The 24,480-nt window shown below is 32.3% G+C and overlaps 1 protein-coding gene across 1 annotated transcript; it reads right to left on the bottom strand.

Annotated features, from left to right (window-relative positions):
* Positions 1-1,307: 1,307 nt before the first annotated feature.
* LOC140444722 (phospholipase B1, membrane-associated-like) lies at positions 1,308-24,280 on the bottom strand. Its single transcript, XM_072536485.1, has 7 exons — positions 24,176-24,280; positions 14,343-14,547; positions 9,983-10,259; positions 5,573-5,959; positions 4,587-4,732; positions 2,917-3,085; positions 1,308-1,812 (listed from the first exon to the last, which is right to left on the bottom strand). Exons 2-7 carry the CDS (start codon positions 14,478-14,480, stop codon positions 1,643-1,645), a joined length of 1,287 nt encoding a protein of 428 aa, XP_072392586.1. The 5' UTR covers positions 14,481-14,547; positions 24,176-24,280; the 3' UTR covers positions 1,308-1,642.
* Between the last annotated feature and the right edge of the window lie 200 nt (positions 24,281-24,480).

Genomic DNA, 24,480 nt, shown 5'->3' with positions numbered 1-24,480 from the left:
AAGATGCAGAGATATGACTTGCAATTCTGCAAGGTGTTAGATAAGGATATATACTTTCATCTATATTATTCAACCTATATATCAAAAATTAAATTTATGGCCATTAGAAAAAATAAAATTAGACACGTCCAACTGTTTATCAAGAATACACCAGTGGACCCAGTAAAACAGTTTACCTATCTTGGAACAGTAGTAAACGAACAATGGGATCACTCACAAAAAGTAAAATGTAGAATAGAGAAGGCTAGAAGTGCATTAACAACATGGTCAAACTCTTTAAAAGCCACAATCTTAATCTGGAGATAAAAGTAAGGCTCCTACGATGTTATATCTTCTCGATATTATACTACAGAGTTGAATCCTGGACACTCACTGAAGCGATGGAGAAAAATTTAAAGACTTCGAGATGTGACTATACAGAAGAATTCTAAGGATATCATGGACGGACAAAATAACCAACGAGACTGTACTATAAAGAATGGGAAAGAAAGAGAAGCCATGTATTCGATTAAAAGGAGAAAGTTAGAATATCTCGGACACATAATGAGAAACGGCACTAAATACAGACTACTGAAAATAATCCTTTAAGCTTAAGAAACCATCCAACATCTTACCAGGGGCTGCCAGACATTTGCTGCAATTGAATATAAGGAACTGCACGACTCAGTAGGAAAGATGCTTCATCAAGAGATAGCCATCAAACTGAGATTTCTCCAAACAAACCATCTCCCATATTAGCAACACGTTCCTGAAAGTATACTTGAGAATGACAACTACAAGCTATACTGGGATCGCACTGTGCTCACAGACCAAACAGTGGCACATAATAGACCAGATCTCATACTAGTTATTAAACTTAAGAGACAAACAACACTAATTGATGTGGCAATAACAATAATCTTCATGTTAAACAGAACGAAAAGGTCGCCAAGTACGGAGGATCTGGAAATTCAAATACGAAGAAAGTGGAGAATGGAAAGTACCCAGACAATACCTGTTATTCTCTCCACTACTGGAGTCATTCCGAAGAACCTCCTAGAAAACATAAAAAAGCTAGCCCTGAATGAACATCTCTACAAGACCATGCAGAAAGCTGTACAACTCTCAACGTCCAGATGTGTAAAAAAATTTTTGGGAGATACTCCAGCGTACCAAGTGACCTAGGGCTCGATAACACGGAAAGAGTCCCACCAGGACTCAATCCTTTTAATATCGTATGTATCTGGGATGAGTAAATTTTCTCCTTAGAGGGAGTGTGAGCCGTATGGCTAAATCTGGGAAAGAAATTAAACATGTATGTTAACATCTGAAAAGGAAAAAAGCATCTGGATCAGAGGATATATGCGGAGAATTGTTTAAGTACAGAACGAACAAATTATACGACCATATTTGGCAACTATTTCAAGAAAGCATAAACATAAGGAATATATTATATCTCAGTAGTGAAGGGAGATACATAAAACCGCGCCACCATCTGATCATCTGTTATGTTTGCTATCAGCGAATCAATTAGTGCGTTAACACCTGTGACACATCTAGTACTCCAGCATCTATTACAAATTGGTGTCATATATTACATCATAACAGACGAGAAAGAACAATCACTTAACGTTATTTTATATTTTTAATTTTTAAATACAATTTAGCTGATCAATTGTTTTCCTGTTTCTAAAAATATCTTTGAATTTCTGTTAGTAAACAGATAAGGAGCATTTGATTGAGGACAACGAAACTTTTCCATAACATGATTCAATTTCCTTGTACTCTTCCGCCCAACGGGTTCCAAGAGGTTGTTCCATAACATATTGGCCGCTGAAATAAACAGATAATACTATTATATACATACCACATTCGTTTATGGTAAGAAGACTAAAGAAAAATATGGATGGGAAAAGTCAAATTATGATATTCCTGTAATTGTGTTATAATAAAACTAATAGTAAAAAAGTATAAAAAAAGATGATTAATATATAATTACCACTACAATGTAAAATATTTTTAAATAAATTATAAAAAGAATTTTGCTTATCTCAAGACTTGTTTTGCCAATGTATACCCGCTTAATTTCACTAAGAATCTTACATAGTGATTTGTTTATCTATTTGCATTTCTTAAACTATTGTTTTATGATCATAATGGCATCTGCACTTCTAGAGGAGTGATTGTCGTCCTCTTTGGGCTCTTCCCATTCATTTGTCGCGGGAAATCAGTCCGCAATAACATTTTGAATTTACAATTGGTTGTGTGACTAGACGTCTTCTACAATATTTCTCCATTCTTTTCTGCTCTTGCAGATCTTCTTAAGATCCACAATTATTTGGTTCTCCCATCCCGTTTTCGTTTTTCCTCGTCGTCTGCGTGATACTGGTCGCCATTTAGTGATTTTTTGATAACTGCTTCTGCATTTCTCCTTTCTAGATGTACCATTCATCAGTCTCTGTGCCTTGGTTTGTTGAAATATTGGTTATCTTCGTTATTTTTGTTAGTTTATCTTCTGTACTTGGGCTTCCCATGGGATATCTTTGACTGAGTCTTCTAGCTTTATTTTTGTTTTCTTGTGATTTACTGTATTGTAAAATTTTGGTTTACTGTATTCTTGTTAATGTTATTGTTAATTTTATTGTTGTTAGGACACTTTTCTAGCCACTTCTAGACAATTTTTCTAGATCTTTACTTTGGCAATCTGCTAGATTGTTCTTTTAGACTCCTTCATGCCTCGGTACTTATAGTTTTTATCGCCACATTTTTGGGATGTAGTGGCTTATTCATTTAATCAAGGAACAATATGTTTATAATATAAATTAATTAAACATCTTTAACTAAATAAGTACAAAATGCCGTGACCTTAAAAATCACACTGACTTTTAAAAGGTCAAAGTGAGAAGATTTTATAATATCTGTTGTTAAATTTCTCACCTAGTGCGTGCCCTTTTTGGGAGAAATGAAAACAGTCGTGAGTTATGTACGAAATATCAATTACTTCATCAAATTTATGTCTAGGGTCTTCAGGAGCATTAAATAGTTTCATGAATGGTTGCAAAACTACTGTAAAATCTTCCTTTTGGTCATACCTTCCACTCAGTATCTAAAAAATAAAATATATTGTTATACCCACCAAACTTATATGGAATCACCATGTATTTCAAATAAATATTTATTTCATTTGAAAAACTTGATATTGTTGCGAAGAATAAAGGTTTTTATTTAAAATAAATAAACCGATAATACAATAAGATAACACAGGTGGGTACTTTATAGGATTATCTACTTTAGTTGTAAATTGAACGAAAAAAATAAACTTTTGCGTTTATAAACGAAAATATGCCTTTTGTGAGGTTAACTGATGTGCAAAAGAGAAATATTATTGGTCTTGTGGAGCAAGGAATGTCTCAGAGGAACATAGCTACAGTGATTATGCGTAACACAGGGCGTTGTGTCAAAAACCTATGCTAGGTATCAAGAATTAGGAACGCTGAAGAATAAACCAAGATAAAATCGCCAAAAAGTAAAAACGGTTCGCCACGATTGTTTCAATGTCCAAATAGCTAGAAAAGACCCATCAATTTCTCTTCAGTAGCTCCAAAGACAACTTTTGAAAGCTACAGGTGTAAGTGTTTCAGTTGAAATGATAAGAAAAAGTCTTCGTGTCCAAGGACCATGCAGCAGTAGACAGCTACTGGTTCCCGAGTTATCATGCCAGCACAAGATTAATCGCCTTAATTGGTGTCTTCAACATCAAAACTGGAACATTGGAAATTGGCAAAATGCGGTATTTTCAAGAAGCAAGAACGAAAACTGCCAGATCTGTCCACAGATATAACACAGATCGGTGAAAAAACCCGTTTGATTTCCATCCAACCAACCAACTTAACAGCTCGTAGATAGGTTGATTTGGTTAGGTTTTGATAGTTTGGTAACAACTCGTAGATAGGAACTAGAATCTGTAGTTAGGCTCTGAAGGGGTGCAATGGGAGACAATTTAATTTTCATGCATAATAATGGATCTCCACATAACAACAGAGTGACTATAGACTCCCTTGAATGGAGATATCACTGTTCTGGAGTGACCTGCTTGCTCAACCGACCTTAACCCTATAGAATATTTGTGGGATACGCTTAAAAGAAGAACTAGAGCTCGCTGGGATAATCCACATAACATTGCATAGCTAGTACAAGCTGCTCTTGAAGAATGGAATAACCTACCACAACAAGATGTTGACAATTTGTTTAGGAGCTTGCCCACGCGAATTGAAAGTTGCATAAGGGCTAGGGGGTGTAACACTGGTTATTAAAAAAAAAAACAAACATAAATTTAGAGTACAATTTTTTATGCTATTAACTTTAAAACAAATAGTGTCAATTCGTTATTTTAAGAATTTATTGTTTTCTTTATATATTGATCATTAAATTGCTTTAAAATAAATATTGTTTGAGTTCGTATGCTATTTTTTTTAAATCGCTTGAAATAAAAACAATATCAGATGATTCCATATAAGTTTGGTTGTGATATCTGTTCATATAATATTATTGTTACATCTAGCGTTAAAGAGAAGGCAATGTATTGGAATCTATTAATATTTTCCTACCAGGTCTTCTTCTGCTTGTTGGTACGCTTTTGTCAGCGAAGTTATTACTTCCATTTCGTTGCCCCCACGGTGGAAGCATTCGCAGAATAATCTATGAAGAAATCTGCAAGTCAAAGTCCGTTTGATTCTCAGACTTACTGATACATCTGAAAAATAAAAATATGTAATAAACCTAGAAGGCAATCAAGACGCATTAAAACTGTTTTATTGTGGCATATTTAATTGGGTTAAACCACAATTAATTGTAGTGAGAATTACTTTTTACATTTGTTTTGACATGAAGATTTCCAATGCGGAAATAGTTTTAAAAAACCTTTAAAATAAGAATGATTGATGATCTTAACCTGCCTTCTTCACGTGCCATATCTGTTTTGAAGTTTATCTGTTATCATTGCTATTTGGATCTTAGATACAGCTGCGCGGAAAAGTTGAATGGAGTTACAACCAAACCACTCTCTAAAATTTCGCAGCCAAGATATCTTTCTTCTCCCTATATCTCTTATTCCATATTCCATAATATGTCCACAATATTAAAGTTTTCGACTTTTGATTGTCAAGACTAATTATTTTTCTTTTTCATTATTTTGAGTACCTCTGCATTTGTTATTTTATTAGTCCATAGTATTTTAAATATTCTTCTATAAGTCCATAGTTCCAATGCTTCTATTTTGTTGCAGTAGTACTTATTCATGGTCCATGAATTGGTTTTCCACGGTTGTCTTTAAAATTTTTTTCAATATAGTTGTTCCAAAGTTGAATTTTTTATCAATGTCGCTTACGATTAAATTATTCTCGTCTAACAGATAAAGGGTTTCTTTGGTATTTGTTTTTGTTTAAAGTGTTTTTACCGTTTCTTTTTGTACAATTACTTTAGGACCACTCTTTATAGGAGAGTGAAGGACCTCTTAGGTCCTTTCATTTATGATTCGTTTCTTTAATGATGGTATTTTTTAACAATAACCAATACTAAAGAAATTAAAACTTACCTAAAACTGGTACTAAATTAACAAATGTTCTGGGCAAATTCTCTTGTAAATAATCGAGTGCTCTAGCTAGTTTTTTAGCATGACTACTAGCAGAAGCAGCTTCTTTATTATAGCACTGCGCTGAACATAGATCATTAGCACCGAAGAATAGAGTGATCATTTTCCAATCCCTCTTAATATCCATATTTGGACTAGATTTCAATTTATTGACTAGAATTTTGGCCTGCCGCAGGGCGTCAGCATCCGCTGCTACAGGAAATGCAACATTGAGCTTGGAATTAAGGCTCAAGAACTCTCCTGGTCCCGTTGAATATCCGCGGAGGTTCGGATTGAATTCTTTTAGAATGTTTGGAAGTGTTAGGTATTCCCTCCAGGTCCCTTCACCTCCTGAAAATAATAAAAAAAGGGTTCAGTAGGATGTGTGATAATCTTTAAGATAAGATAAGATAACAAAGTTTTAAGTTTTAAAGGAGAATGTACAAAGTTTTAATGGAGGATGTACTTATTCTATGAATACCACTATAATGACAAGTGACTTTGTTGTTGAATTTAAGCGTGCCCGGTTTCCGGTGCGCCTTGCGTTCGCAATGTCAATTAATAAATTACAAGGACAATCGTAAGAGCTGTGTAAAATAATCCTTAAATTGCCGTGTTTTTCGCATGGGTTGTAAAGTTGTAGTGTGCCCGAGAGTCGGAAAAACTTCAGGACTATTTTTCTTCGCTCCATATGGAAAAATGATTAAAAGTATTAATATATAATAATATATTTTATTATCCATAAAATATTGTAGGTACACTATAAGCCATAAATGGAGGTTTATGTCTATTTTTTTTATTCATTAGGTACACCAGAAACTTAATAATTTGATTGAGTGCCATAACGTACTAGGTTGGAGGAAAATATAGAAAAAGAGAAGAAAAGTTTAGTGAAGTGTGAGTCGTAATTGTCAGCGATGTGTCAAAAATCATAAATTAATACGTATACAACAACATACAAAATTTAGAAATATGTATTTCATTTTAACCGAAACTTCACGACTTATTTATCAAATTAAAAACCATTAACTAACTGTAAGTATTCTATTTATCTTTCAATTAGGTAATATTATTTTTGTCTCATTGCGTAAACTATACCCATGTTGATGGACAAGAAATTATCGGACTCTCACTAAATGTGAGATTGGATGTAGTTTTGGGTAATACAAAAAATTTCTAATATCACAATGATATCAATAGCTCTCAAAAATATGAATTATAATAAATATGAAATATGATTTCTCAAAATTATGAGGTTTATCCACCTAAACGACAACACGAAGATGCCACAGAAAGACACAAATTACGTCCAATAATAAATTACTTAAAAGAGATATTTGCACGAGTTTACAATGCATCGCAGAATATAGCAATAGATAAGTCAATGATTGGTTTCAAGGGACGCTCGTCTATGAAACAATACCTTCCTATGAAGCCCATAAAACGAAGATTTAAAGTTTGAACTTGTTGTTGCGCTGAGACAGGTTTCCTTCTAGATTTTGACGTGTATACTCGAAGGAAAGATAATAATGATGAAATGATTAAGAGAAAAAGTTGTTCTCAAATATTGTAGAAGTTTCGTGGAAAAAATTATTGTCGATAGTTTGATAATTTTGTTAGCAACATAAGGAAATAAATCAGGACAAAGGATTCCAGTTAAATGTTCCAGGATGCTAGAGGCATATAATGAGTATATTAGAGGAGTAGATATGTTTGACAAGAATATGTCATTCTTCTGCGTAAATCGCAAATCACATAGATGGTGGAGAAAGATTTTTCATTACCTCATTGAGACTTGCGCTGTAAACAGTTACATAGTATACAAGATTACAATGAAAGAGAAGCGAAAGAAGGCTGTATCCCAACTTAAATACCGGTCAATTTTAGTCGACCAATTGATTGTTAATTTCACCTGTAGAAAAACAAGGGATACGTTCCAGGTACAACGAAAGGGAGAAAACGTAAAAGTTCTAATAGGTCCGCAATTTTAGAAAATTCTGTTAGGCTTTCAATCGTAGGTGCTCATATTCCAGAAAAGATCAATACATACCGTTGATGTGGATTATGCAATACCAAGAAAAAACGGTTGTATGTAAAGGGTGCTTTGCAATGTTTTATACATTTTAAAGCATAAATTGACATATAATTGCCAAGTATAAGTATTTGTGATTTTTAATATCTCATTATATGTACAAACTTAAAATTTTTCATAAGCGGGAAATTATTAAATATTTCCCACCTCAAAAAAATTGTTTTTTTTTAACAACAATTCTTGTTTTATATTCCTTTTAATCTTATTTTAAAATTTAAGACAAAATATCTTAAAAAATATAATTGACAGTCTTTTGCCACCTAAAGGTTTAAGCCACTAGCCGCTGCTGTGGATGCCAGGACCAAAAGGCTTTGTTGGATACGAGATTGTTGTTTATCTTATTGAAAATACTTACTTCTTTTATCAGACCAAAAACCATTTTGCGGTATCCAAAAAAGCCATATCTATGAAGATTTTCTTAAATGAGAAAAGCATCTTGGTGCAGTCTATTGGAAATATACTCCATGCCAAAGACAAGCAAAAATTTTATTATTAGTTTTTGTTCGCTATGAAAAAATAATCTTAAAACTTCAGAAAATTGAAATCAGAATAGCTTCAGGTGTTCTCAGTGGGCACTACTCACTCAAATATAATCTGAGGTGTAAAATGGGCAAAGTAGGCAGCGTATATGCTATTAAAGAGTTTTAATAGGTACTTAATATTGAAGAGTTTAACTATTTTTACATTTACGTTGTCGGGTCCTACAGCTTTATTATTTTTTAAACCTGAGATCGTATAATACACTTTTAATTCTAATATTGGTGGACCAGTTAAGTCTGTATTTTCATTCTTACTATATAAGTTATTATCGTCAGAGAAAAGGTCTCTCTAATTTCTTAATTTTCTGTTTTAGATCTACATCCTCTGAATCAACCACCAAACAAATCTCTCATCCAAATCTAAGATAGAAAAATGGTTCAATACAAATATTCTGATATAATTCCAACTAAAAAATCAACCAAGAAAAGAAAGAAAGCAAAGAAAACCTCCAATAAGGCAACATGTTTATGTTCCAAGTGTAAGAAAATCAAGGAAATTGAGACAGTAGAAACGTACCCGTCAAAACCGGCTACATGTGGTCATTGTCAGCAAGCTAAAATTATCAAAAATGGAGAATGTTCCGAATCTGATCCGAAACAGTTTACCAAAAGCTGTTATCAGGAGTACGAAGAAGAACAGGAACCTTGGTATATGGGAGCAATACTTAATACTCCTAGACGCCAACCTGATTTCAACAAAATTTTCCCGAAGAAGCGCTTCAAAACAGAGGGAACTGATTATGAACTTTACAAAAAATGTATGTACGACTTTTTGAATCCAACCGATAAAGCAAGTAATGGTGAAGAATGTTGCTCTTGTGATGAAACTTCCGATCGTTATAAAAAGAGGAAATCATCAACACAAAAAGGAACTAAATCACCAACTTGTAAACAGTGCTTAAATAATGGTAATAAATCAAAAATTAACGCGATGAAAAAATGTATCGGTCATTCTCTCATCCAAAGTGTAATACCCCCCTTAAACAAGCCTCCAATTTCAAACAACAGACCCACAAATCGTGAACAAACCGGAAAATATAAGCAAGGTAATTGTAGCCAAAGTGCGAAATCACAAAGAAATCAACTTACACAGGAATCAAGATTAAGACCATCTTCAAAATTCATGCGCTGTGTAAATTTTGAAGAAATGGAATATAAGAAATGCGATTGCCACAAATTTATTGACACTAGACAATGTTAATCAAATTAAATTTTTTAAATTTCTTCTTATTTTCTCAACTCAAATGTCATTTTGAATTCAGATTTGATTTCTCCACAAAATTTTATACAGCATTGTATTTTAATAAATGATTTTTCAGCAATTAAGTAGACGTTGAGTCATTGAAAAAAATCATTGTCTTGAAATTTTAACAAATGTAATTTATTAGTTGTTAATTATTCGGTCAGATAGCCAAGTGGGCTAGGCGCCCGATTCTCATTCGCTTCACTGTCGGATAGTTCAGTGATCTGGCCTATGGTGGAGCAGTACGGCAAGAGATAAGGGCTTGCGGCTCGGTGATACTCCTCCATAGATCCCTACCGGAAGGGCGTGGACCTAAATACCGGTGTATATATAATTATTATATCTGCAACTAATACAAAATAAATTAGTAAAACTTTATATTTACTTAATCTTTTCCATCTTAAGGGTGAAATTACCCTTATAACAAAAATTTGTATTAGTTTTCTTTTTTATATTTAGGATAATTTGAGTGTACTATGACATTTGCAATGAATACGTACCTGCACACCAAGAAACTCCTCTATGCTCAATGAGCGTCCCCAAAGCGTATTCCTCCATTGCACCATTTCCCGCTACCAAAGAATCCCCGAGTGCCCCGATAATGTCTATATCCCCAGGTAGTAGTTGGTGAACGCTTGTTGGTACAGAACGGGATCGTCCAAGGCCATATCTAGTGACGTTGGAACAAGGAAATGGTACTGAGTTGGATATGTATGGTTGATGTCTAACGTTAGGTTTTCTTTGAGGATATTGTATGATAAAGTTTCCCATTTTTCCCTAAAATAAAGCCATTTATTTAAGTTAAAAGAATAGATCATACGTTATAATTATAAATATTTATTCATTTATATATGGAATTTTAAAGTATACTCGAAACATACAACTGTACTTTTCATGCTTTTTATCAAGTGATTTTTTATCACGTTTCCTCTAGTAAACTTTATCCAGCGGTTTTTCTTCATAATATATATGATTTTCATGTTTTTTAGGTCCTTTCGCACACTTTCTACCCATTTTTTCTTTGTCTTTTGGTAATTCAACTTCACAAATAGTAGTTTAGACATCCAACCACCCTTAGGTATCCTTGTTATCTTTGTCTTTGCTTTTTTATGAAGGTACTTATAGCCGTATTTTCTACATACCTGCTAGTTCCTTGTTTTTCTACATTCATTTTTTTAGAAGCCTATTAACGCTATAGGTAGATTCCTTAATTTTTAATTACTTAAGAAATAATCATTAATATAAGAAATATTATTAATATATTATAAGAAATAGGAGAACGTGATCCTCACTTTGCAGCAAAATTGGCAACAGTCTTAAAAGCATTCTCTTTTGAAACAAAAGTCAAAACGATTTGAACATTTTTATGGCTGGTACTGTTTTAGACCGTTTGTTGTGGTCAACCGTTTTGGCATATGAATTAGTAACACTTTTATTTTATAATAATTTATTACTTAATATTTTACGAGTTGCGTTCCTTTGTTTATCGACTTTCTTTTAAAGACGCAATCGGTGATGTTCCCGCATACAAATTACTTGTGTGGGGGGTCATTGTCATATGTAGAGTAACTATTTAAGTTTTGCAAAAATATTTAACATTTAACGTAAATTTTTTTTAAATATATAGCTACAAAATACATACTGAAGCAAATGTAATATAGATGGCAATATTTCAACAGCCGATAATCAATACTATGTTTTATACTAAAAGAACTCATCTACGGTATGAACAGGTTAAAAAACGGGAAATTGTACTGTATAGAGCAGATATTACTATTTAAATATCTGGGCACCACAGTCAACGCAAAATGAGATTGCCATGAAGAAGTTACACTAAGAATCAGCCAAGCAATAACAAATGTTAAACTTTAAGATTAATCTTGCAGTTTGACATCTATCTCCTATTAGCAAGCAGTTTCCCACTTGCCCTTAGACGTGAATTCCTATGCTTTTGCTTTTAAAAACTGCATTAATTTATTTGAGATGTTGACAGAAGTTGTAAAATAATTGAAGTAACAAAAGTTATATAAGAAATGTTATATGAAGTTTTTTGTTAAGCCAGGTCGAGTTATTGGTAATTGAAAATGTCCAAAAAACATGTTTTTAAATTTTTTTCGTGAATAACTAAAAACTTTACGTTGTATAAAAAAACATTCGTATCAAAAATAAAGTTTGTAAAAAAAAAAACAAAGGTTATATTGTAGAATTAACTACTATGTGCCTGGTCTAAAAATAGTTCTGAAAATAGTCTGAAAATAGTTCTATATTCTGAAAATAGAGCACCAAGAGACTCACAAAATCAAGGCTCTGTAGAGAGGGCTAATCAAGATGTCCGGGATATGTTGATTATCTGGGTAAACGATAATAATAATACAAAATGGTCCAAGAAAAACAGATCTTTTCATATAGGAATCGGTAGGAGCCCTTATGAGGCCATGTTTGGCAGCAGACAAACAAATAGTTTAGAAGATGCAGACCTTCCGAAAGATGTACTTGATAATCTACAAAATTGAAAGAAGAAGAAGAAGACTTGGAAAAATTAATAAATAGCATAGAAAAAGAACATGATGATGATTATTTAAAAAGTGGGGAAGAAAGCAACAGTGTAGAACCCTACCAAGAGAATTTAGAGAATCAAGACAAATATATGAATGAATCTTTAGAAATCCTGGACAATAGTAACCCGATTAAAAATAATGAAGATGCACCCAATATACAACTAGACAAAATTAACGGCAATTTTAATGATCAGTTAACCCAAAGAAGTAAGAGAATATTGAACGAGAGAGAAGAATCACATAAAATGATGAGAGTTCAGGCATCAAAGATAATATGTGAGACAAATAAAAGATTTGATTTGATTGATTAAAAAAAAGGGTCTAATGTTTTAATTCGAGTGCCGGATGTTGATAGACGTCGATTAACTCCAAGAAATATATAAGCCATTTTTTCTGAAATTAATAATTATGGCTTTTACAAACTCATTACTGAAAATGGACCACTGGATAGATAATTTTCAAGAAATAAACTCCTTCAAACCGATTCGCCATTCTAGTTTGAATCAAATGATAACTTAGTAGTAAGAACATACCCTTGAGAACTGCAGTAAGTATGTCATCCAAAAATTTTGGTAAAGGTTTTCTCAGATGCAACTGTAAAAGATTTTGTGGCGGTAATAAATGTTCCTGTAAACAAAGGAACAAGCAATGTAATTCAAAGTGATATGGGTCGCTGACATGAAAATATAAATGAAGAAATTTGGTTCTAAAATTTTTTTGTGTTTAAAACTTATTTTTACTTACATTTTTTAAATAAAATTAGAAGTTTCGCTTTGTGGGTATTTGTACTGCCCATAAGTCGAAAAATCGTCGTGTGTGTCCGACGGTCTTTGTAGTTTCGCATTGTGGGTCTTCGCATTATATCCACAACGCGTTCTGTGCACGATAAAAATACCCGAAACGCGATGTGAGAAATAAACGAAATTCACAACGCGTTGTGGGTATAAATTTCGGTCAATGGCCGAATTCGGTTATTGAGTCCAACAAGCTTTGACCAATAAACCTTCGAAACTTTATGTTTTTTAATGATAAAAAAAACGCCAAAAGTACATTTTTTCACACTAATTTGTTTGTAAATCAAAATTATCAATGAATCTCACGCTGGAAATGGTTATAATATGTTTGTATAAGTATTCATCAAAAAAACTTAGTACCCTGGCTTTTTGAGTGTCAAAAACAGGGTATATTTTTGCTTTATTACCCTGGTCTAATACTATATAGCATATAGAGCTTTGTTTTTATCTAATCAGTTAAAAAATAGATGGAGAATATCTAAACAACTTACGTTTCGCCGATGATATACTTATAATAGCTGAAGATCTAGGTATGGCAAGAGAGATGGTACAGGAACTCGTTGTGGCTACAGAAAGTGTAGGTTTAAATATAAATATCTCGAAAACAAAAATCATGACCAATTTGATACCCAACCAGAACATCAGTATTGGTGGAAAAGAAATAGAACTCGTAGATAGATATAAATACCTGGGACATGAAATTATGATTGGCAGGGATAACCAGACTCATGAACTGAAGAGAAGAATCGGCCTTGGGTGGGCAGCATTTGGAAAACTGAGAGAAACTTTTAAAAGTGAGCTGCCCACATGCCTAAAGAGAAAGGTATTTGATCAGTGCGTCCTCCCAGTCTTGACGTACGGAGCAGAAACACTTACCTTAACAAAAGCAGCAGCTACCAAACTGAGAGTCACGCAGAGAAGAATGGAGCGGTCCATGTTAGGAATAACTCTGCGAGACAGAATAACCAACGAAGACATCAGGAGAAGAACCGGAGTGACTGACATCATCGAGAAGATAGCCAGACTAAAATTGAGATGGACAGGACACATAGCCAGAATGACAGATGGGCGATGGACAAAGAGGTTATTGGAATGGAGGCCAAGGGAAGACAAGAGAAGCGTCGGTCGACCACCTACAAGATGGACTGACGATTTAAGAAGACTCAATAAAAACTGGATGAGAGCGGCGCAAGATAGACGGGGTTGGAAACATGAGGAAGAGGCCTATGTTCAGCAGTGGACTCTTGAGGCTGGATGATGATGATGATGAATCAGTTAAAAATCTTTATAAATACGTTGTTTAATTGATTAGATTTATTTGGTATATTTTCTATACCTATTCTATTTTCTTCTTCCTATTCAATTAGTATTACTACTTATTCAAAAGTTCAAAAGAAGTTCTAAATGTCTATAATTTTGGTTTAATGTAAAAATAAGCACACCTCATAAAAAGTTTAAAATTTGAAAATTCGAATGTTGGCGAAATTGAGTATAAAAAAATAACTCACCTTAGCGGTATCCCTAATAATTTTTTGAAATTGCTTCAAATTATCTCTTTGGCCACATACTTCTTTAAAATGTTTAAAAAATATCACAGTTAGTATGGCAATCGCAACTAGATCTCTAAATTTTGGAACTATCTTCATTTTAGGGAATACGATAAATTTGTATTGAAGGTGATGTTGATATCTGCATAATGCTCTTGTATATTTTCTAAAACAAAAACAATTTTTTGTATTATTTTATTATATGTATTCGATATGAAAGTACTTTTACACGGGCGATTTGATGTCTGTTGTTAAAGAAACTGCGTCAATAGTCGCAGTCCTTTCAACCCTTTTTTAAAACCAAATTGTTTCAACGGAACAGAAATGAAATTTTAACCGGTGCTTAATAATTCGTTCAAAAGTTTTCATGACGCAGGATAATAAGGAAGTAGACCCATAAGATTCTGCAAGGTTGGAATTTTTGTGTGATTTGGGGATCAGTATAATTACAACATTTTTCCACTCCTTAATAACAGCGTTATGTAATCAAAAATCTTTAAAAATTTGTAAAAGAAATAATTTACAGACAATTGGTAAATTCCGTATCATATTGTTTGTGACTTAATCAATTCCTGGAGCTGTATTTTTTTTTCTGAGGATTTTTCCCGGTTCCCTTTGAGAACTAAAACCTCAGTTTTCTGAGGCGCCAGCTGTAGATCGTTCTCTCTGATCCACCTACTAATGCGATGCATTAGTTAGAGTTACATTGGAGCTGTGTTCCTGGACTTTTTAATGCAAATTTTACTCTCGTAAATTTCAAAGGATAATTTAATATTTTATTTTGAATATTTGCATTATCCATTGCAACTGATCAGCTAAACATAGGGTATTATTTTGCAAAAATGTTTCTATCCAGTCATAGTTACTACATTTAGGGTTAGGTGAGGGAATTCTTTGCATTTTTTTTGCCTGTTGCCATATTTCCTTAGACGAAGTATTTCTGTTAGGTTTAGCGCAGTAGTTAACCCAGTAACTCTTAGCCTTGTTTTTTAAAATTTTTTGATGTTGCCATTTTTCTTTAACCTGAATATAATTTTCTATATTAAGGTTATCACAGTCACTATCCCACCAAGGTGGGGGTGACAGTAAAGCTCTTTAAAAGGCTTATTGATTGGAATAGAACATAAGGCGGTATATTGAATGAAATATTTATATTCATCATTTACATTTAGTAGTTGAGATTTATTACTGAAATATAAAATGCAAGTTCGTTCGTATTCCGTCCAGTTAGCTTTTCTAGTGTTTCATTTGATATTTGGTTGGAATGTGTTACTAAACTGTTCCCTCAATATATGAAGTTTCATAAGAATGAGAAAATAATCCGATTCAAGAGTATCTGTTGCCACGTCCAGTTGGTTTTATCACCGATGTCTGGAGATATTAGTGATAAATTGACAGAAGAGTTTTGATCCGACCGAGATATTTTTGTAGGTGACAGATCATTTAAAATTATAATTATACCAGGTTATTTTGATTCGATGCATTCACCATATTTTTCTCGATTGATTGATTTTATATGAGCCCTATTGATCATGGTGCGCATTAATATCTCCTACAATGAACGAATGTTAAAATCAGAAAAATGTACTAGTTGAATCAAAAAATGCCGAAAACTTCTTTTTTAAAAAAGGAGACCTCAACATGTGCAGTAAGTATAGAGGCATCAGCTTATTAAACTCTGCACATGAACTATATGCACGAATTATAAATAATAGATTAAAAACAATCGCTGACGTGGTGTTAATGGAAGAAGAGGAAGGCTTCAGGAATGGCAGATCCTGCATCGATAATCTCAGCATCATACAGCAGCAGGACGAACAGAATAGGGCAAAATTAACATGAAATAGAGCGAGGAGAAGAAATATTGGCCCAAAAAATATTTAATAATATTATTAGGTTGTGTACGGATCAAACCTTCATAATAAATTAAACAGGAACGAACTGTTATAAACGTATACTTATTAGACATCATAAAAATGTCTGCATTCAATGTAAATATATTTATAAATATTTCTAATAATAATTTTTACTGCTTAAAATCATATTTTTTAAACAATAAAAATAATTTTTAGGTTAACGGTTATAGACATTATACAATAGCTATTTACAAATGATACTTAACGATGAAGCTGATGAAAGTAAGTAATCATCTCATTTACCAAATTATTTCATTAAAATTGTTTAATTTTAGTAAAAGTTTTATTGATATTACTTTCTTTTATCAGTTATGTGCTTAAAGTCTATTAAGATTTGCGCATATTTTATTACTTAATTGTTAAAATGCGTGTAATATTTTTTATCTGGTATAGGTCTAGTCTTACAGGGGTTGGGAGAGAAGTTTTCTCTAGTTACTTTTTTATTCTTTATTGTTGATTAATGAAATTTGTTTTTCAAGTACTCTTCTATACTGCTAGTATTATACCACATACCACATATCTATGATTACGATAGGTGATAGATCTACTTCAGGGATGTATCTTTGCCTAGGCGAGCGTTGGTTTATCTCCTAATACCGTACAGGGAAAACCATTGTCCTACCTTCAGTTCTTATCCAAACCTATTATTTCCCTCCCAGTATCCTGGATGGATTTACCAATAACGACTCTGGATTAAATATGGAAATAATTTAGAGACGAACAAGATAGGGGCTTGGAATGTCGGGCATGATACCCAATAGTCGGAAAAATTCATTATATAAAAAACAAAACCAACACAGCCTCGGAATTTGAACGAAAACAAGGACAAGGAAAAAAAAAGAACTATGAGAATAGAAAAGTAGAATATATGAACAAGCAATCGCAATGAAATAAAATTAAGTACTTCCAGAAATTTAAAATCTAGACACAGATATTCTTCTTCTTCTTCTTTTCATTCTGCATCATCTTCCTTTGTTAACGCTTTTGATGATTTCATTCATGATCAAATTAAAGAGTATGGGGCTCAATGAATCCCCTTGTCTTATTCCGCTGCCTATTTCTATTAGCCCAGTCTGGTTAAAAAAAAGGTGGAAAAATGTTTCGCAGATATCTGAAGCTTTTAAGACATAGGTGGGGGATACTAGATGATGAATAGATGAAAAGATACTCCTAGTTTTACCTTGCGTTTTTTTTAAGCAATAATTTATGGTCAAAATTGGATTTTTTGTCTATAAATTTTTTCCCTTATATTTTAAATAAACAATATTTATGTCATTTTTTTATGTCAAGAATATCTTTATTTTCCCGTTTTTCTAATTAAAATTGATAAATAATTTACAGAGATATTTGCAAAAAAGCAGTTTTTTTGCACTATTTGTGCGAAATTTCCCCCCGATCAGTCAAATATTTTATAAGTTATTTAATTTGTTTATCCCTGAGGCTAATTATTTAAACTATTGAGCTTGCCCTATGCATGATGCTAGACACATTCAGCAAATTTCATAGGATTCTTTAAGACTTAGACTATCTCAGAAGTTAAATGCATATTGAGTTTTCATCGAAATTATTTACAAAATAAACGTTTGAAAAAGGGGTATGTTTTTACTTATAAACAATTGTAATAACTTCTATATTTTTCAAGCTACAGACTTGTACGTACAACCATTGGATAGCTGGTAAAAAAGCTCACATTAAAAAATAAAAAACCTTCTATGACCAATATAAACGAAGTTAGTGACTATTTTTAAAAAAATCATATCTCCATTGTTTATAAACATTAAGAAGTAAAATTTGCACAAATTTTGAATGAAAATCTAAACTTTATATTGAAACTTATAGCTATAAAATTTATCTAATTTTTCGAAACGACGGTACTTTCGAAAGATCGACATAGGAAAGTGGAGAGGATATCTGTTTCAGCTCCGTTTTTTTTTTCGGCATCGGAACTTCAGATTGCAACACGTAGGAAAAATTTACATTATCTCGGCTTCCTTTGCAGCTGCAAGCCTCTTTTTTTTTATTCCGGGGTAGCTCATCGAAATATGAATAACTACATAGTTTTCACTGGCCGGAAAATATGGGAAAACTCGGAAAAATTGAGTCCATTTGAAATTCACCATAAATACTTACCTTTTTTAATTTTTTAATTTGCTCGAATAGTCTGTAGCAGTATTAATAATGATGACATAATTTTCACCCCCCATAAATCTCGGAAAATCCCGGAAAATCAACATATGTTTTTTCATTTTATATCAATGATGTAATAATACTTATATATTTTATAAATTAAATTTTAGGTAATTTTTTACACATTATATTATTATATTCCTTATATTAATTATAATTGTTTGTATTTTTAAAATTAACAATATTGATTTTTATTCTATTTTTCTTACAAATATGATATACAATATTAATCTAATCGCCTTACTGCTTTGATAAAATAAGTCGATTTTTTCATCACTTGCCTTATAAATTTTACAATGTTTATTGAACTTTACTTTTTTTATTTTCTTTACATACATTGGTTTAAAAGTTAAAATTTGGTTCATTTATTCGACTTCACTGTCAGGTCTGAACCTTTTTGTTGCAGGTTGTTTGTCTTCACTTATTAAGTCAGTCTTTCCATACATTAACATATTAATGGGCGATCTTAATGCCAAGGTGGGTCAAGGTAAGGTAGGAGAACAAGTAGGAAAATATGGGCTTGGAAACAGAAATGACAGAGGAGATCGATTGATTCAATTTTGCCAAAGTGAAGACTTCGTAATAACAACTACCTTTTTCAAATTACCTCCTCGACGGTTATATACATGGACATCACCACAACATACCAAAGAAAAAATAGTGAGAAATCAAATAGACTACATTATGATAGCAAGGAGGTATCATATTGCTGTTAAATGTACTAAGACGTAACCAGGAGCTGATATAGGCTCAGATCATAACCCGGTTGTTACTGTGATAGAGGCGAGACCAAAAAAGATTAGAAGACCACACAGAAAGGCACTAGATTTAAATAAACTTAGAAACAAAAATATACGACAAGAAACAGGAGAAGAAATAAATGAAAACCTCCGTTCAGTGCAGCAACAAATTAACGATACAAACAACGTTAACCAAAAATTAAAGTACATAAATACAGCTATACAAACAGCAGGAAAGAAACATCTTACAAAAACAACAACAAAGAATAAGGGGTGGATGACACAAGATATACTAGACTTGATGGAACAAAGAAGAAAGATGAAGAATTACCCAGACAAATACAAAGAAATAAATAAACACATAAAAAAGAGAATAAAAGAAGCCAAAGAGGAGTGGATTAAAGAACAATGTGAAGAAATGGAAACCTACGAGAAAAAGTACGATGCGTTCAATATGCACAAAAAAGTAAAAGAGATAACAGGAAGCATAAATAAATGCCAAATAGGTAAACTTAAAGACAAAGATGGACCGAAGATTTTATTCTAGAGAATAAAATACAAAGATGGACCGAATACCTGAATAATTATTTGAAGACGATAGAAACAACTTAACTCAGATAATCAATGCAACTGGTCCAGACATATTGAAAGAAGAAGAAGAATACGCAATAAGAAACGCTAAAAATGGAAAAGCAAATGGACCTGATGAAATTCCTACAGAACTGTTGAAGCTTTTAAATGATAAATCCGTAACCATAATATTAAATTTTGCAGCGAGGAGCTAAAACAGTTTCCCATCCACTTTCCTATGTCGATCTTTCGAAAGTAACTTCGTTTCGAAAGGTTTTAAGTTTCGAAAAATTGAATGAATTTTATAGCTATAAAATTCAATATAAAGGTTAGATTTTCATTCAAAATTTTTGCAAATTCTACTTCTTAATATTTATAAACAATGGAGATATAATTAACAAAAAAATTGTCGCTAACTTCGTTCCTATTGTTCATAGAAGGTTTATTTTTTTTGTGAAATGTGAGTTTTTTTACCAGCTATCTAATGGTTGTACGTACAAGTCTGTAGCTTAAAAAATATAGAAGTTATTACAATTGTTTATAAGTAAAAAACATACCCCTTTTTCAAACGTTTATTTTATAAATAATTTTGATGAAAACTCAATATTCATTTAACTTCTAAGATAGTATAAGTCTTAAAGAATCCTATAAAATTTGTTAAATGTGTCTAGCATCATTCATAGGGCAAGATCAATGGTTTAAATAATTAGTCCCAGGGATAAACAAATTGAATAACTTTTAAACTGTTTGACCGATCAGGGGGAAATTTCACACAAATTTAAAGGACTGTAATTCCTTAATGTTGAAATATATTAATAACATTTTATTTTGTTAATAAAAAAATTAATTAAATTTATACGTTAGTGCAAAAAAACTGCTTTTTTGGAAATATCTCCGTAAATTATTTATCAATTTTAATTGAAAAAACAAGAAAATGAAGATATTCTTGATATAAAAAAATGGTATAAATATTGTTTATTGAAATTATAAGGCAAAAAAACTTATGGATAAAAAATCAAATTCTGACCATAAATTATTGTTTAAAAAAAACGCAAGGTAAAAATTGGAGTATCTTTTTATCTATTCGTCATCTAGTAACCCCCACCTATGTCTTAAAAGCTTCAGATATCTGCGAAACATTTTGCCGTGAAATCGATGATTTTTGTATAACCAGACTGGGCTATATAGGTTCTGTAAGTGGTCCATATATTCTGACTTCCATTTTGTTTTTTTTTTGTAGACGTTTTCGATAGTTTTTATAATATTTAGGGGAACTTCTCTATTATACAGAAGATGGATTATATCTTTTGAGTCTTACTCTATCAAACGATTTCTTTAGGTCAATCGGACACAGAAATGCTGATCTATTATTATACTCTGGTGATTTCTCAGTAATTTGCTTTATAACGAATATTGCATCTGTACACGATCTTCCACTACGAAAACCCTGTTGTTCATCTGCCAAACTTATCCTCTGATTTATTAGCACTTGTAAAATTTCAGTTGTAAGTATCAGCGTAATATTTAACAAGTTTATACCTTTGCAGTTTACTGGCCGTTTTTTTAGACACAGATATAATAGTCTTAAATGAAACAAAAAAAATCAACAAGGAGAGAAAGTTATAGAGAAATTTACACATATGGAGTGGAGTGCGCAAACATAAAAGAGCAGAAGCAAAAGGAGTATCAATATTAATACAAAAACAATCAAGAAAACACATACAAGGTTACAAGCAAATAAATGAACAAATAGTGGAAATAAGCTATATTAACAAAGCGCCAGGACCAGGGAACATAAAAATGGAACTGCTGAAATTTGAAGGTACAAGGATCGTATCCTTTATACGAGTGTTCAATAAAATCGAAGCAGAAGAGGAGATTCCAGATCAGTGGAATCTATTTTATATAAAAGAAAGATTTTTTCAACGCAATAAAAGATGTGTTAGACAAGGCAAAAGAAAAGAAGATATTCTACTTATTGTAAATTTTAACAGCAACATAGGAAGAAAGGAAGATGAAGATATAGTGTGACGATTCAGAGAAGACGAAATTAGAAACTAGAATGGAAGTAGAAGTAGTACTTCAGTATAAAGATATAAATAGACACACATGAGAAGAACCTAGTAGAAACACCAAAGATTAATTATTGATTTAATAATAGTAAGAAAAACCAGCAAAACAAAAAAAAACAAAGTGTAAAAGTATACAGACAAGCAGAATATGTAAATAACCACCGATTAGTACTAGAGAAATTCATATTCACCGGAAGACGACAATGAGACAATATCCAGTATTGTATAATATAATAAGGAGATGCCAAAAATCGCAAATACAAGGTATACAGTAAAACTTTTACAATTTAAATATGCGAACACTACTTATATCAAAATAGGCTACAGAATATGCTACAGATGAACGAAGAATGGATCCCAACAAAAATTTATCAACACCTAAGAGAAAAAATAAACAAAGCAGCAAACGAAGTGCTGAGTATTGAACCATATAAGAACAAATATTTGGAGAACTAGTGATGACTTAGAATATAAAAAGAAAAAAAAATACCTTTTATAAATGGCTAAATGACACAATCCCAGGAACACGAGAAGAATATGTTACCCTCCGTCAATCTTCTTCTTTATGTGCCGTCTTCTACCGAAGGTTGGCGACCATCAAACAATAGGTTTCTCTTTTTGTGCCGCATGTATTATGTTCGCAGCTTCTGGTATTTGAAACCATTCTCTCAAGTTTCTCAGCCAGGATTTCTTCTTTCTGCCCAAACCTCTTCTACCTTCAATCTTGCCTTCCACGATAAGCTGTAGCAGACTGTACTTATCATTACGGAACACATGGCCCAGGTATAACGCTTTCCTCCTTTTAACAGTTGTTAACAATTCCACCTCTTTACCCATTCGTCTCAATACCTCTGTGTCGGTCACACTGTCTGTCCAAGGTATTCTCAGTATGCGCCGATACAGCCGCATTTCTAGAGCCGCTAACTTCTTTATAGTTGCTGCTGTTAACGTCCACCCTTCAACTCCGTAAAGTAGCGTAGAGAGTACGTAAACCGTCAATAAAGTAAAGCAAAGAATAAGGCTCGAGAAGAACGAATAGTGGGAGAGAATGTGTAGATATATAGAGAGCATGATAGAGTATAAAATATTAATGGAAACATGGAAAATATAAAAAACATAGAAGTAATAAAAGAATTAAAAATATCATTCGGATAATTACATCAAAGGAGTGGATTAGGCATTAGACAAAATTATTGCAGCCGAATAGACCGGAATATATCTCACTTTTCATTTCTATATGCAAAGAAAGCCTAAATTAACAAAGAACCAGGACCAGGGAACATAAAAATGGAACTGCTGAAATGTGGAGACGCAAGGATCGTATCCTTTACACGTTCAATAAAATCAAAGCAGGAGAGGAGATTCCAGATAAGTGGAATCTGTCATACATGTCCTCCATTTTAAAAAAAGATGATCAAAGGTCAACAAACAGAGGCATCAGTTCAATGCCTTCAATAGCAAAAATCTTTTACACAGTCATAAAAGAAAAAATAGAACCGTACCATTATGGCGAAGAATAAGCTGGATTGGTAAAAGGATTATGTCTAGATAATATATTCCTCTTGAGAAAACTGAGATAAAAAAACAAAGAGAACTATATTAAGACAGGTATGATCTTCATTGACTTGGAGTAAGCATACGATAGCGTATCCAGGAAACAACTATGGGAAACAATGAGAAAAATGCACGTTAGAGAGAAATATGTGGGTGAATATATCATAAATACTGTGTAAAGAAACAAAGTAAAACATTTTGGAGTAAAAGTCCAAGAGAATGGTAACAAGAAAGGAAAATTTAACACAGTTGTTTTGAATATCTAGTTTCCAAAAAGAAATAAATGATATTTAAACTAATTTTATCGTACGCAGACGAAAACAAAAATTTATCAACATAACAAGAATGCAAACTGCAATCAATAGAAATGAGACATCTAAAAAGCATACAAGGTATAACTCGAAGAGACTGTATCACGAATAAAGCACATGTGAAAGCAACAATCAAGATGGCTTGGACACTCAAAGTGACAAACAATATATAGGTAAACAAAATTTGGTAATATGATAGTAATAAAAATATTAAGTGGATGAATAAAGAAAGACGGGAGAGGTGATTGTGGAGAGTTAAAACAGAAGAGAAAAAAGCTGACAAGAATTAATAGTAATGGCCATAACAATAAAGTAATTAAGATAATTTATTTATAACTAACATACACTTAAGCTAAATATTATTCTTTGATTATATATACTAACATGAACCGTTAAATATAATGTAAATATTAAATAATTATATTATCCAAAAACTTTACTTACATTGAACGCTATACCGCCACTTACACAGGCACTGTCGCATTTCTTTAAAGAAGCGAATGAAGAAATAAAGAATGTTAAATCTCAGATCACATGTCGGGTATCACCATTCATAAAACCATTCGGAAAATTGCACATTCTTAGAGGAGGGACATTCTAGAACCAGAGGATCGTTTGGTCCATTCAAATAAATAATAACATTAAAATCCATATATTGGATATATATATATATATATATATATATATATATATATATATATATATATATATATATATATATACAGAGTGAGTTTTTAGTGCTACATTTG

Source organism: Diabrotica undecimpunctata, chromosome 6 (assembly GCF_040954645.1).
Source record: "Diabrotica undecimpunctata isolate CICGRU chromosome 6, icDiaUnde3, whole genome shotgun sequence".
NCBI lineage: Eukaryota > Metazoa > Arthropoda > Insecta > Coleoptera > Chrysomelidae > Diabrotica > Diabrotica undecimpunctata.
Note: the sequence above shows the minus strand (reverse complement) of the source record. Positions and strands in the feature narration are given on the sequence as shown.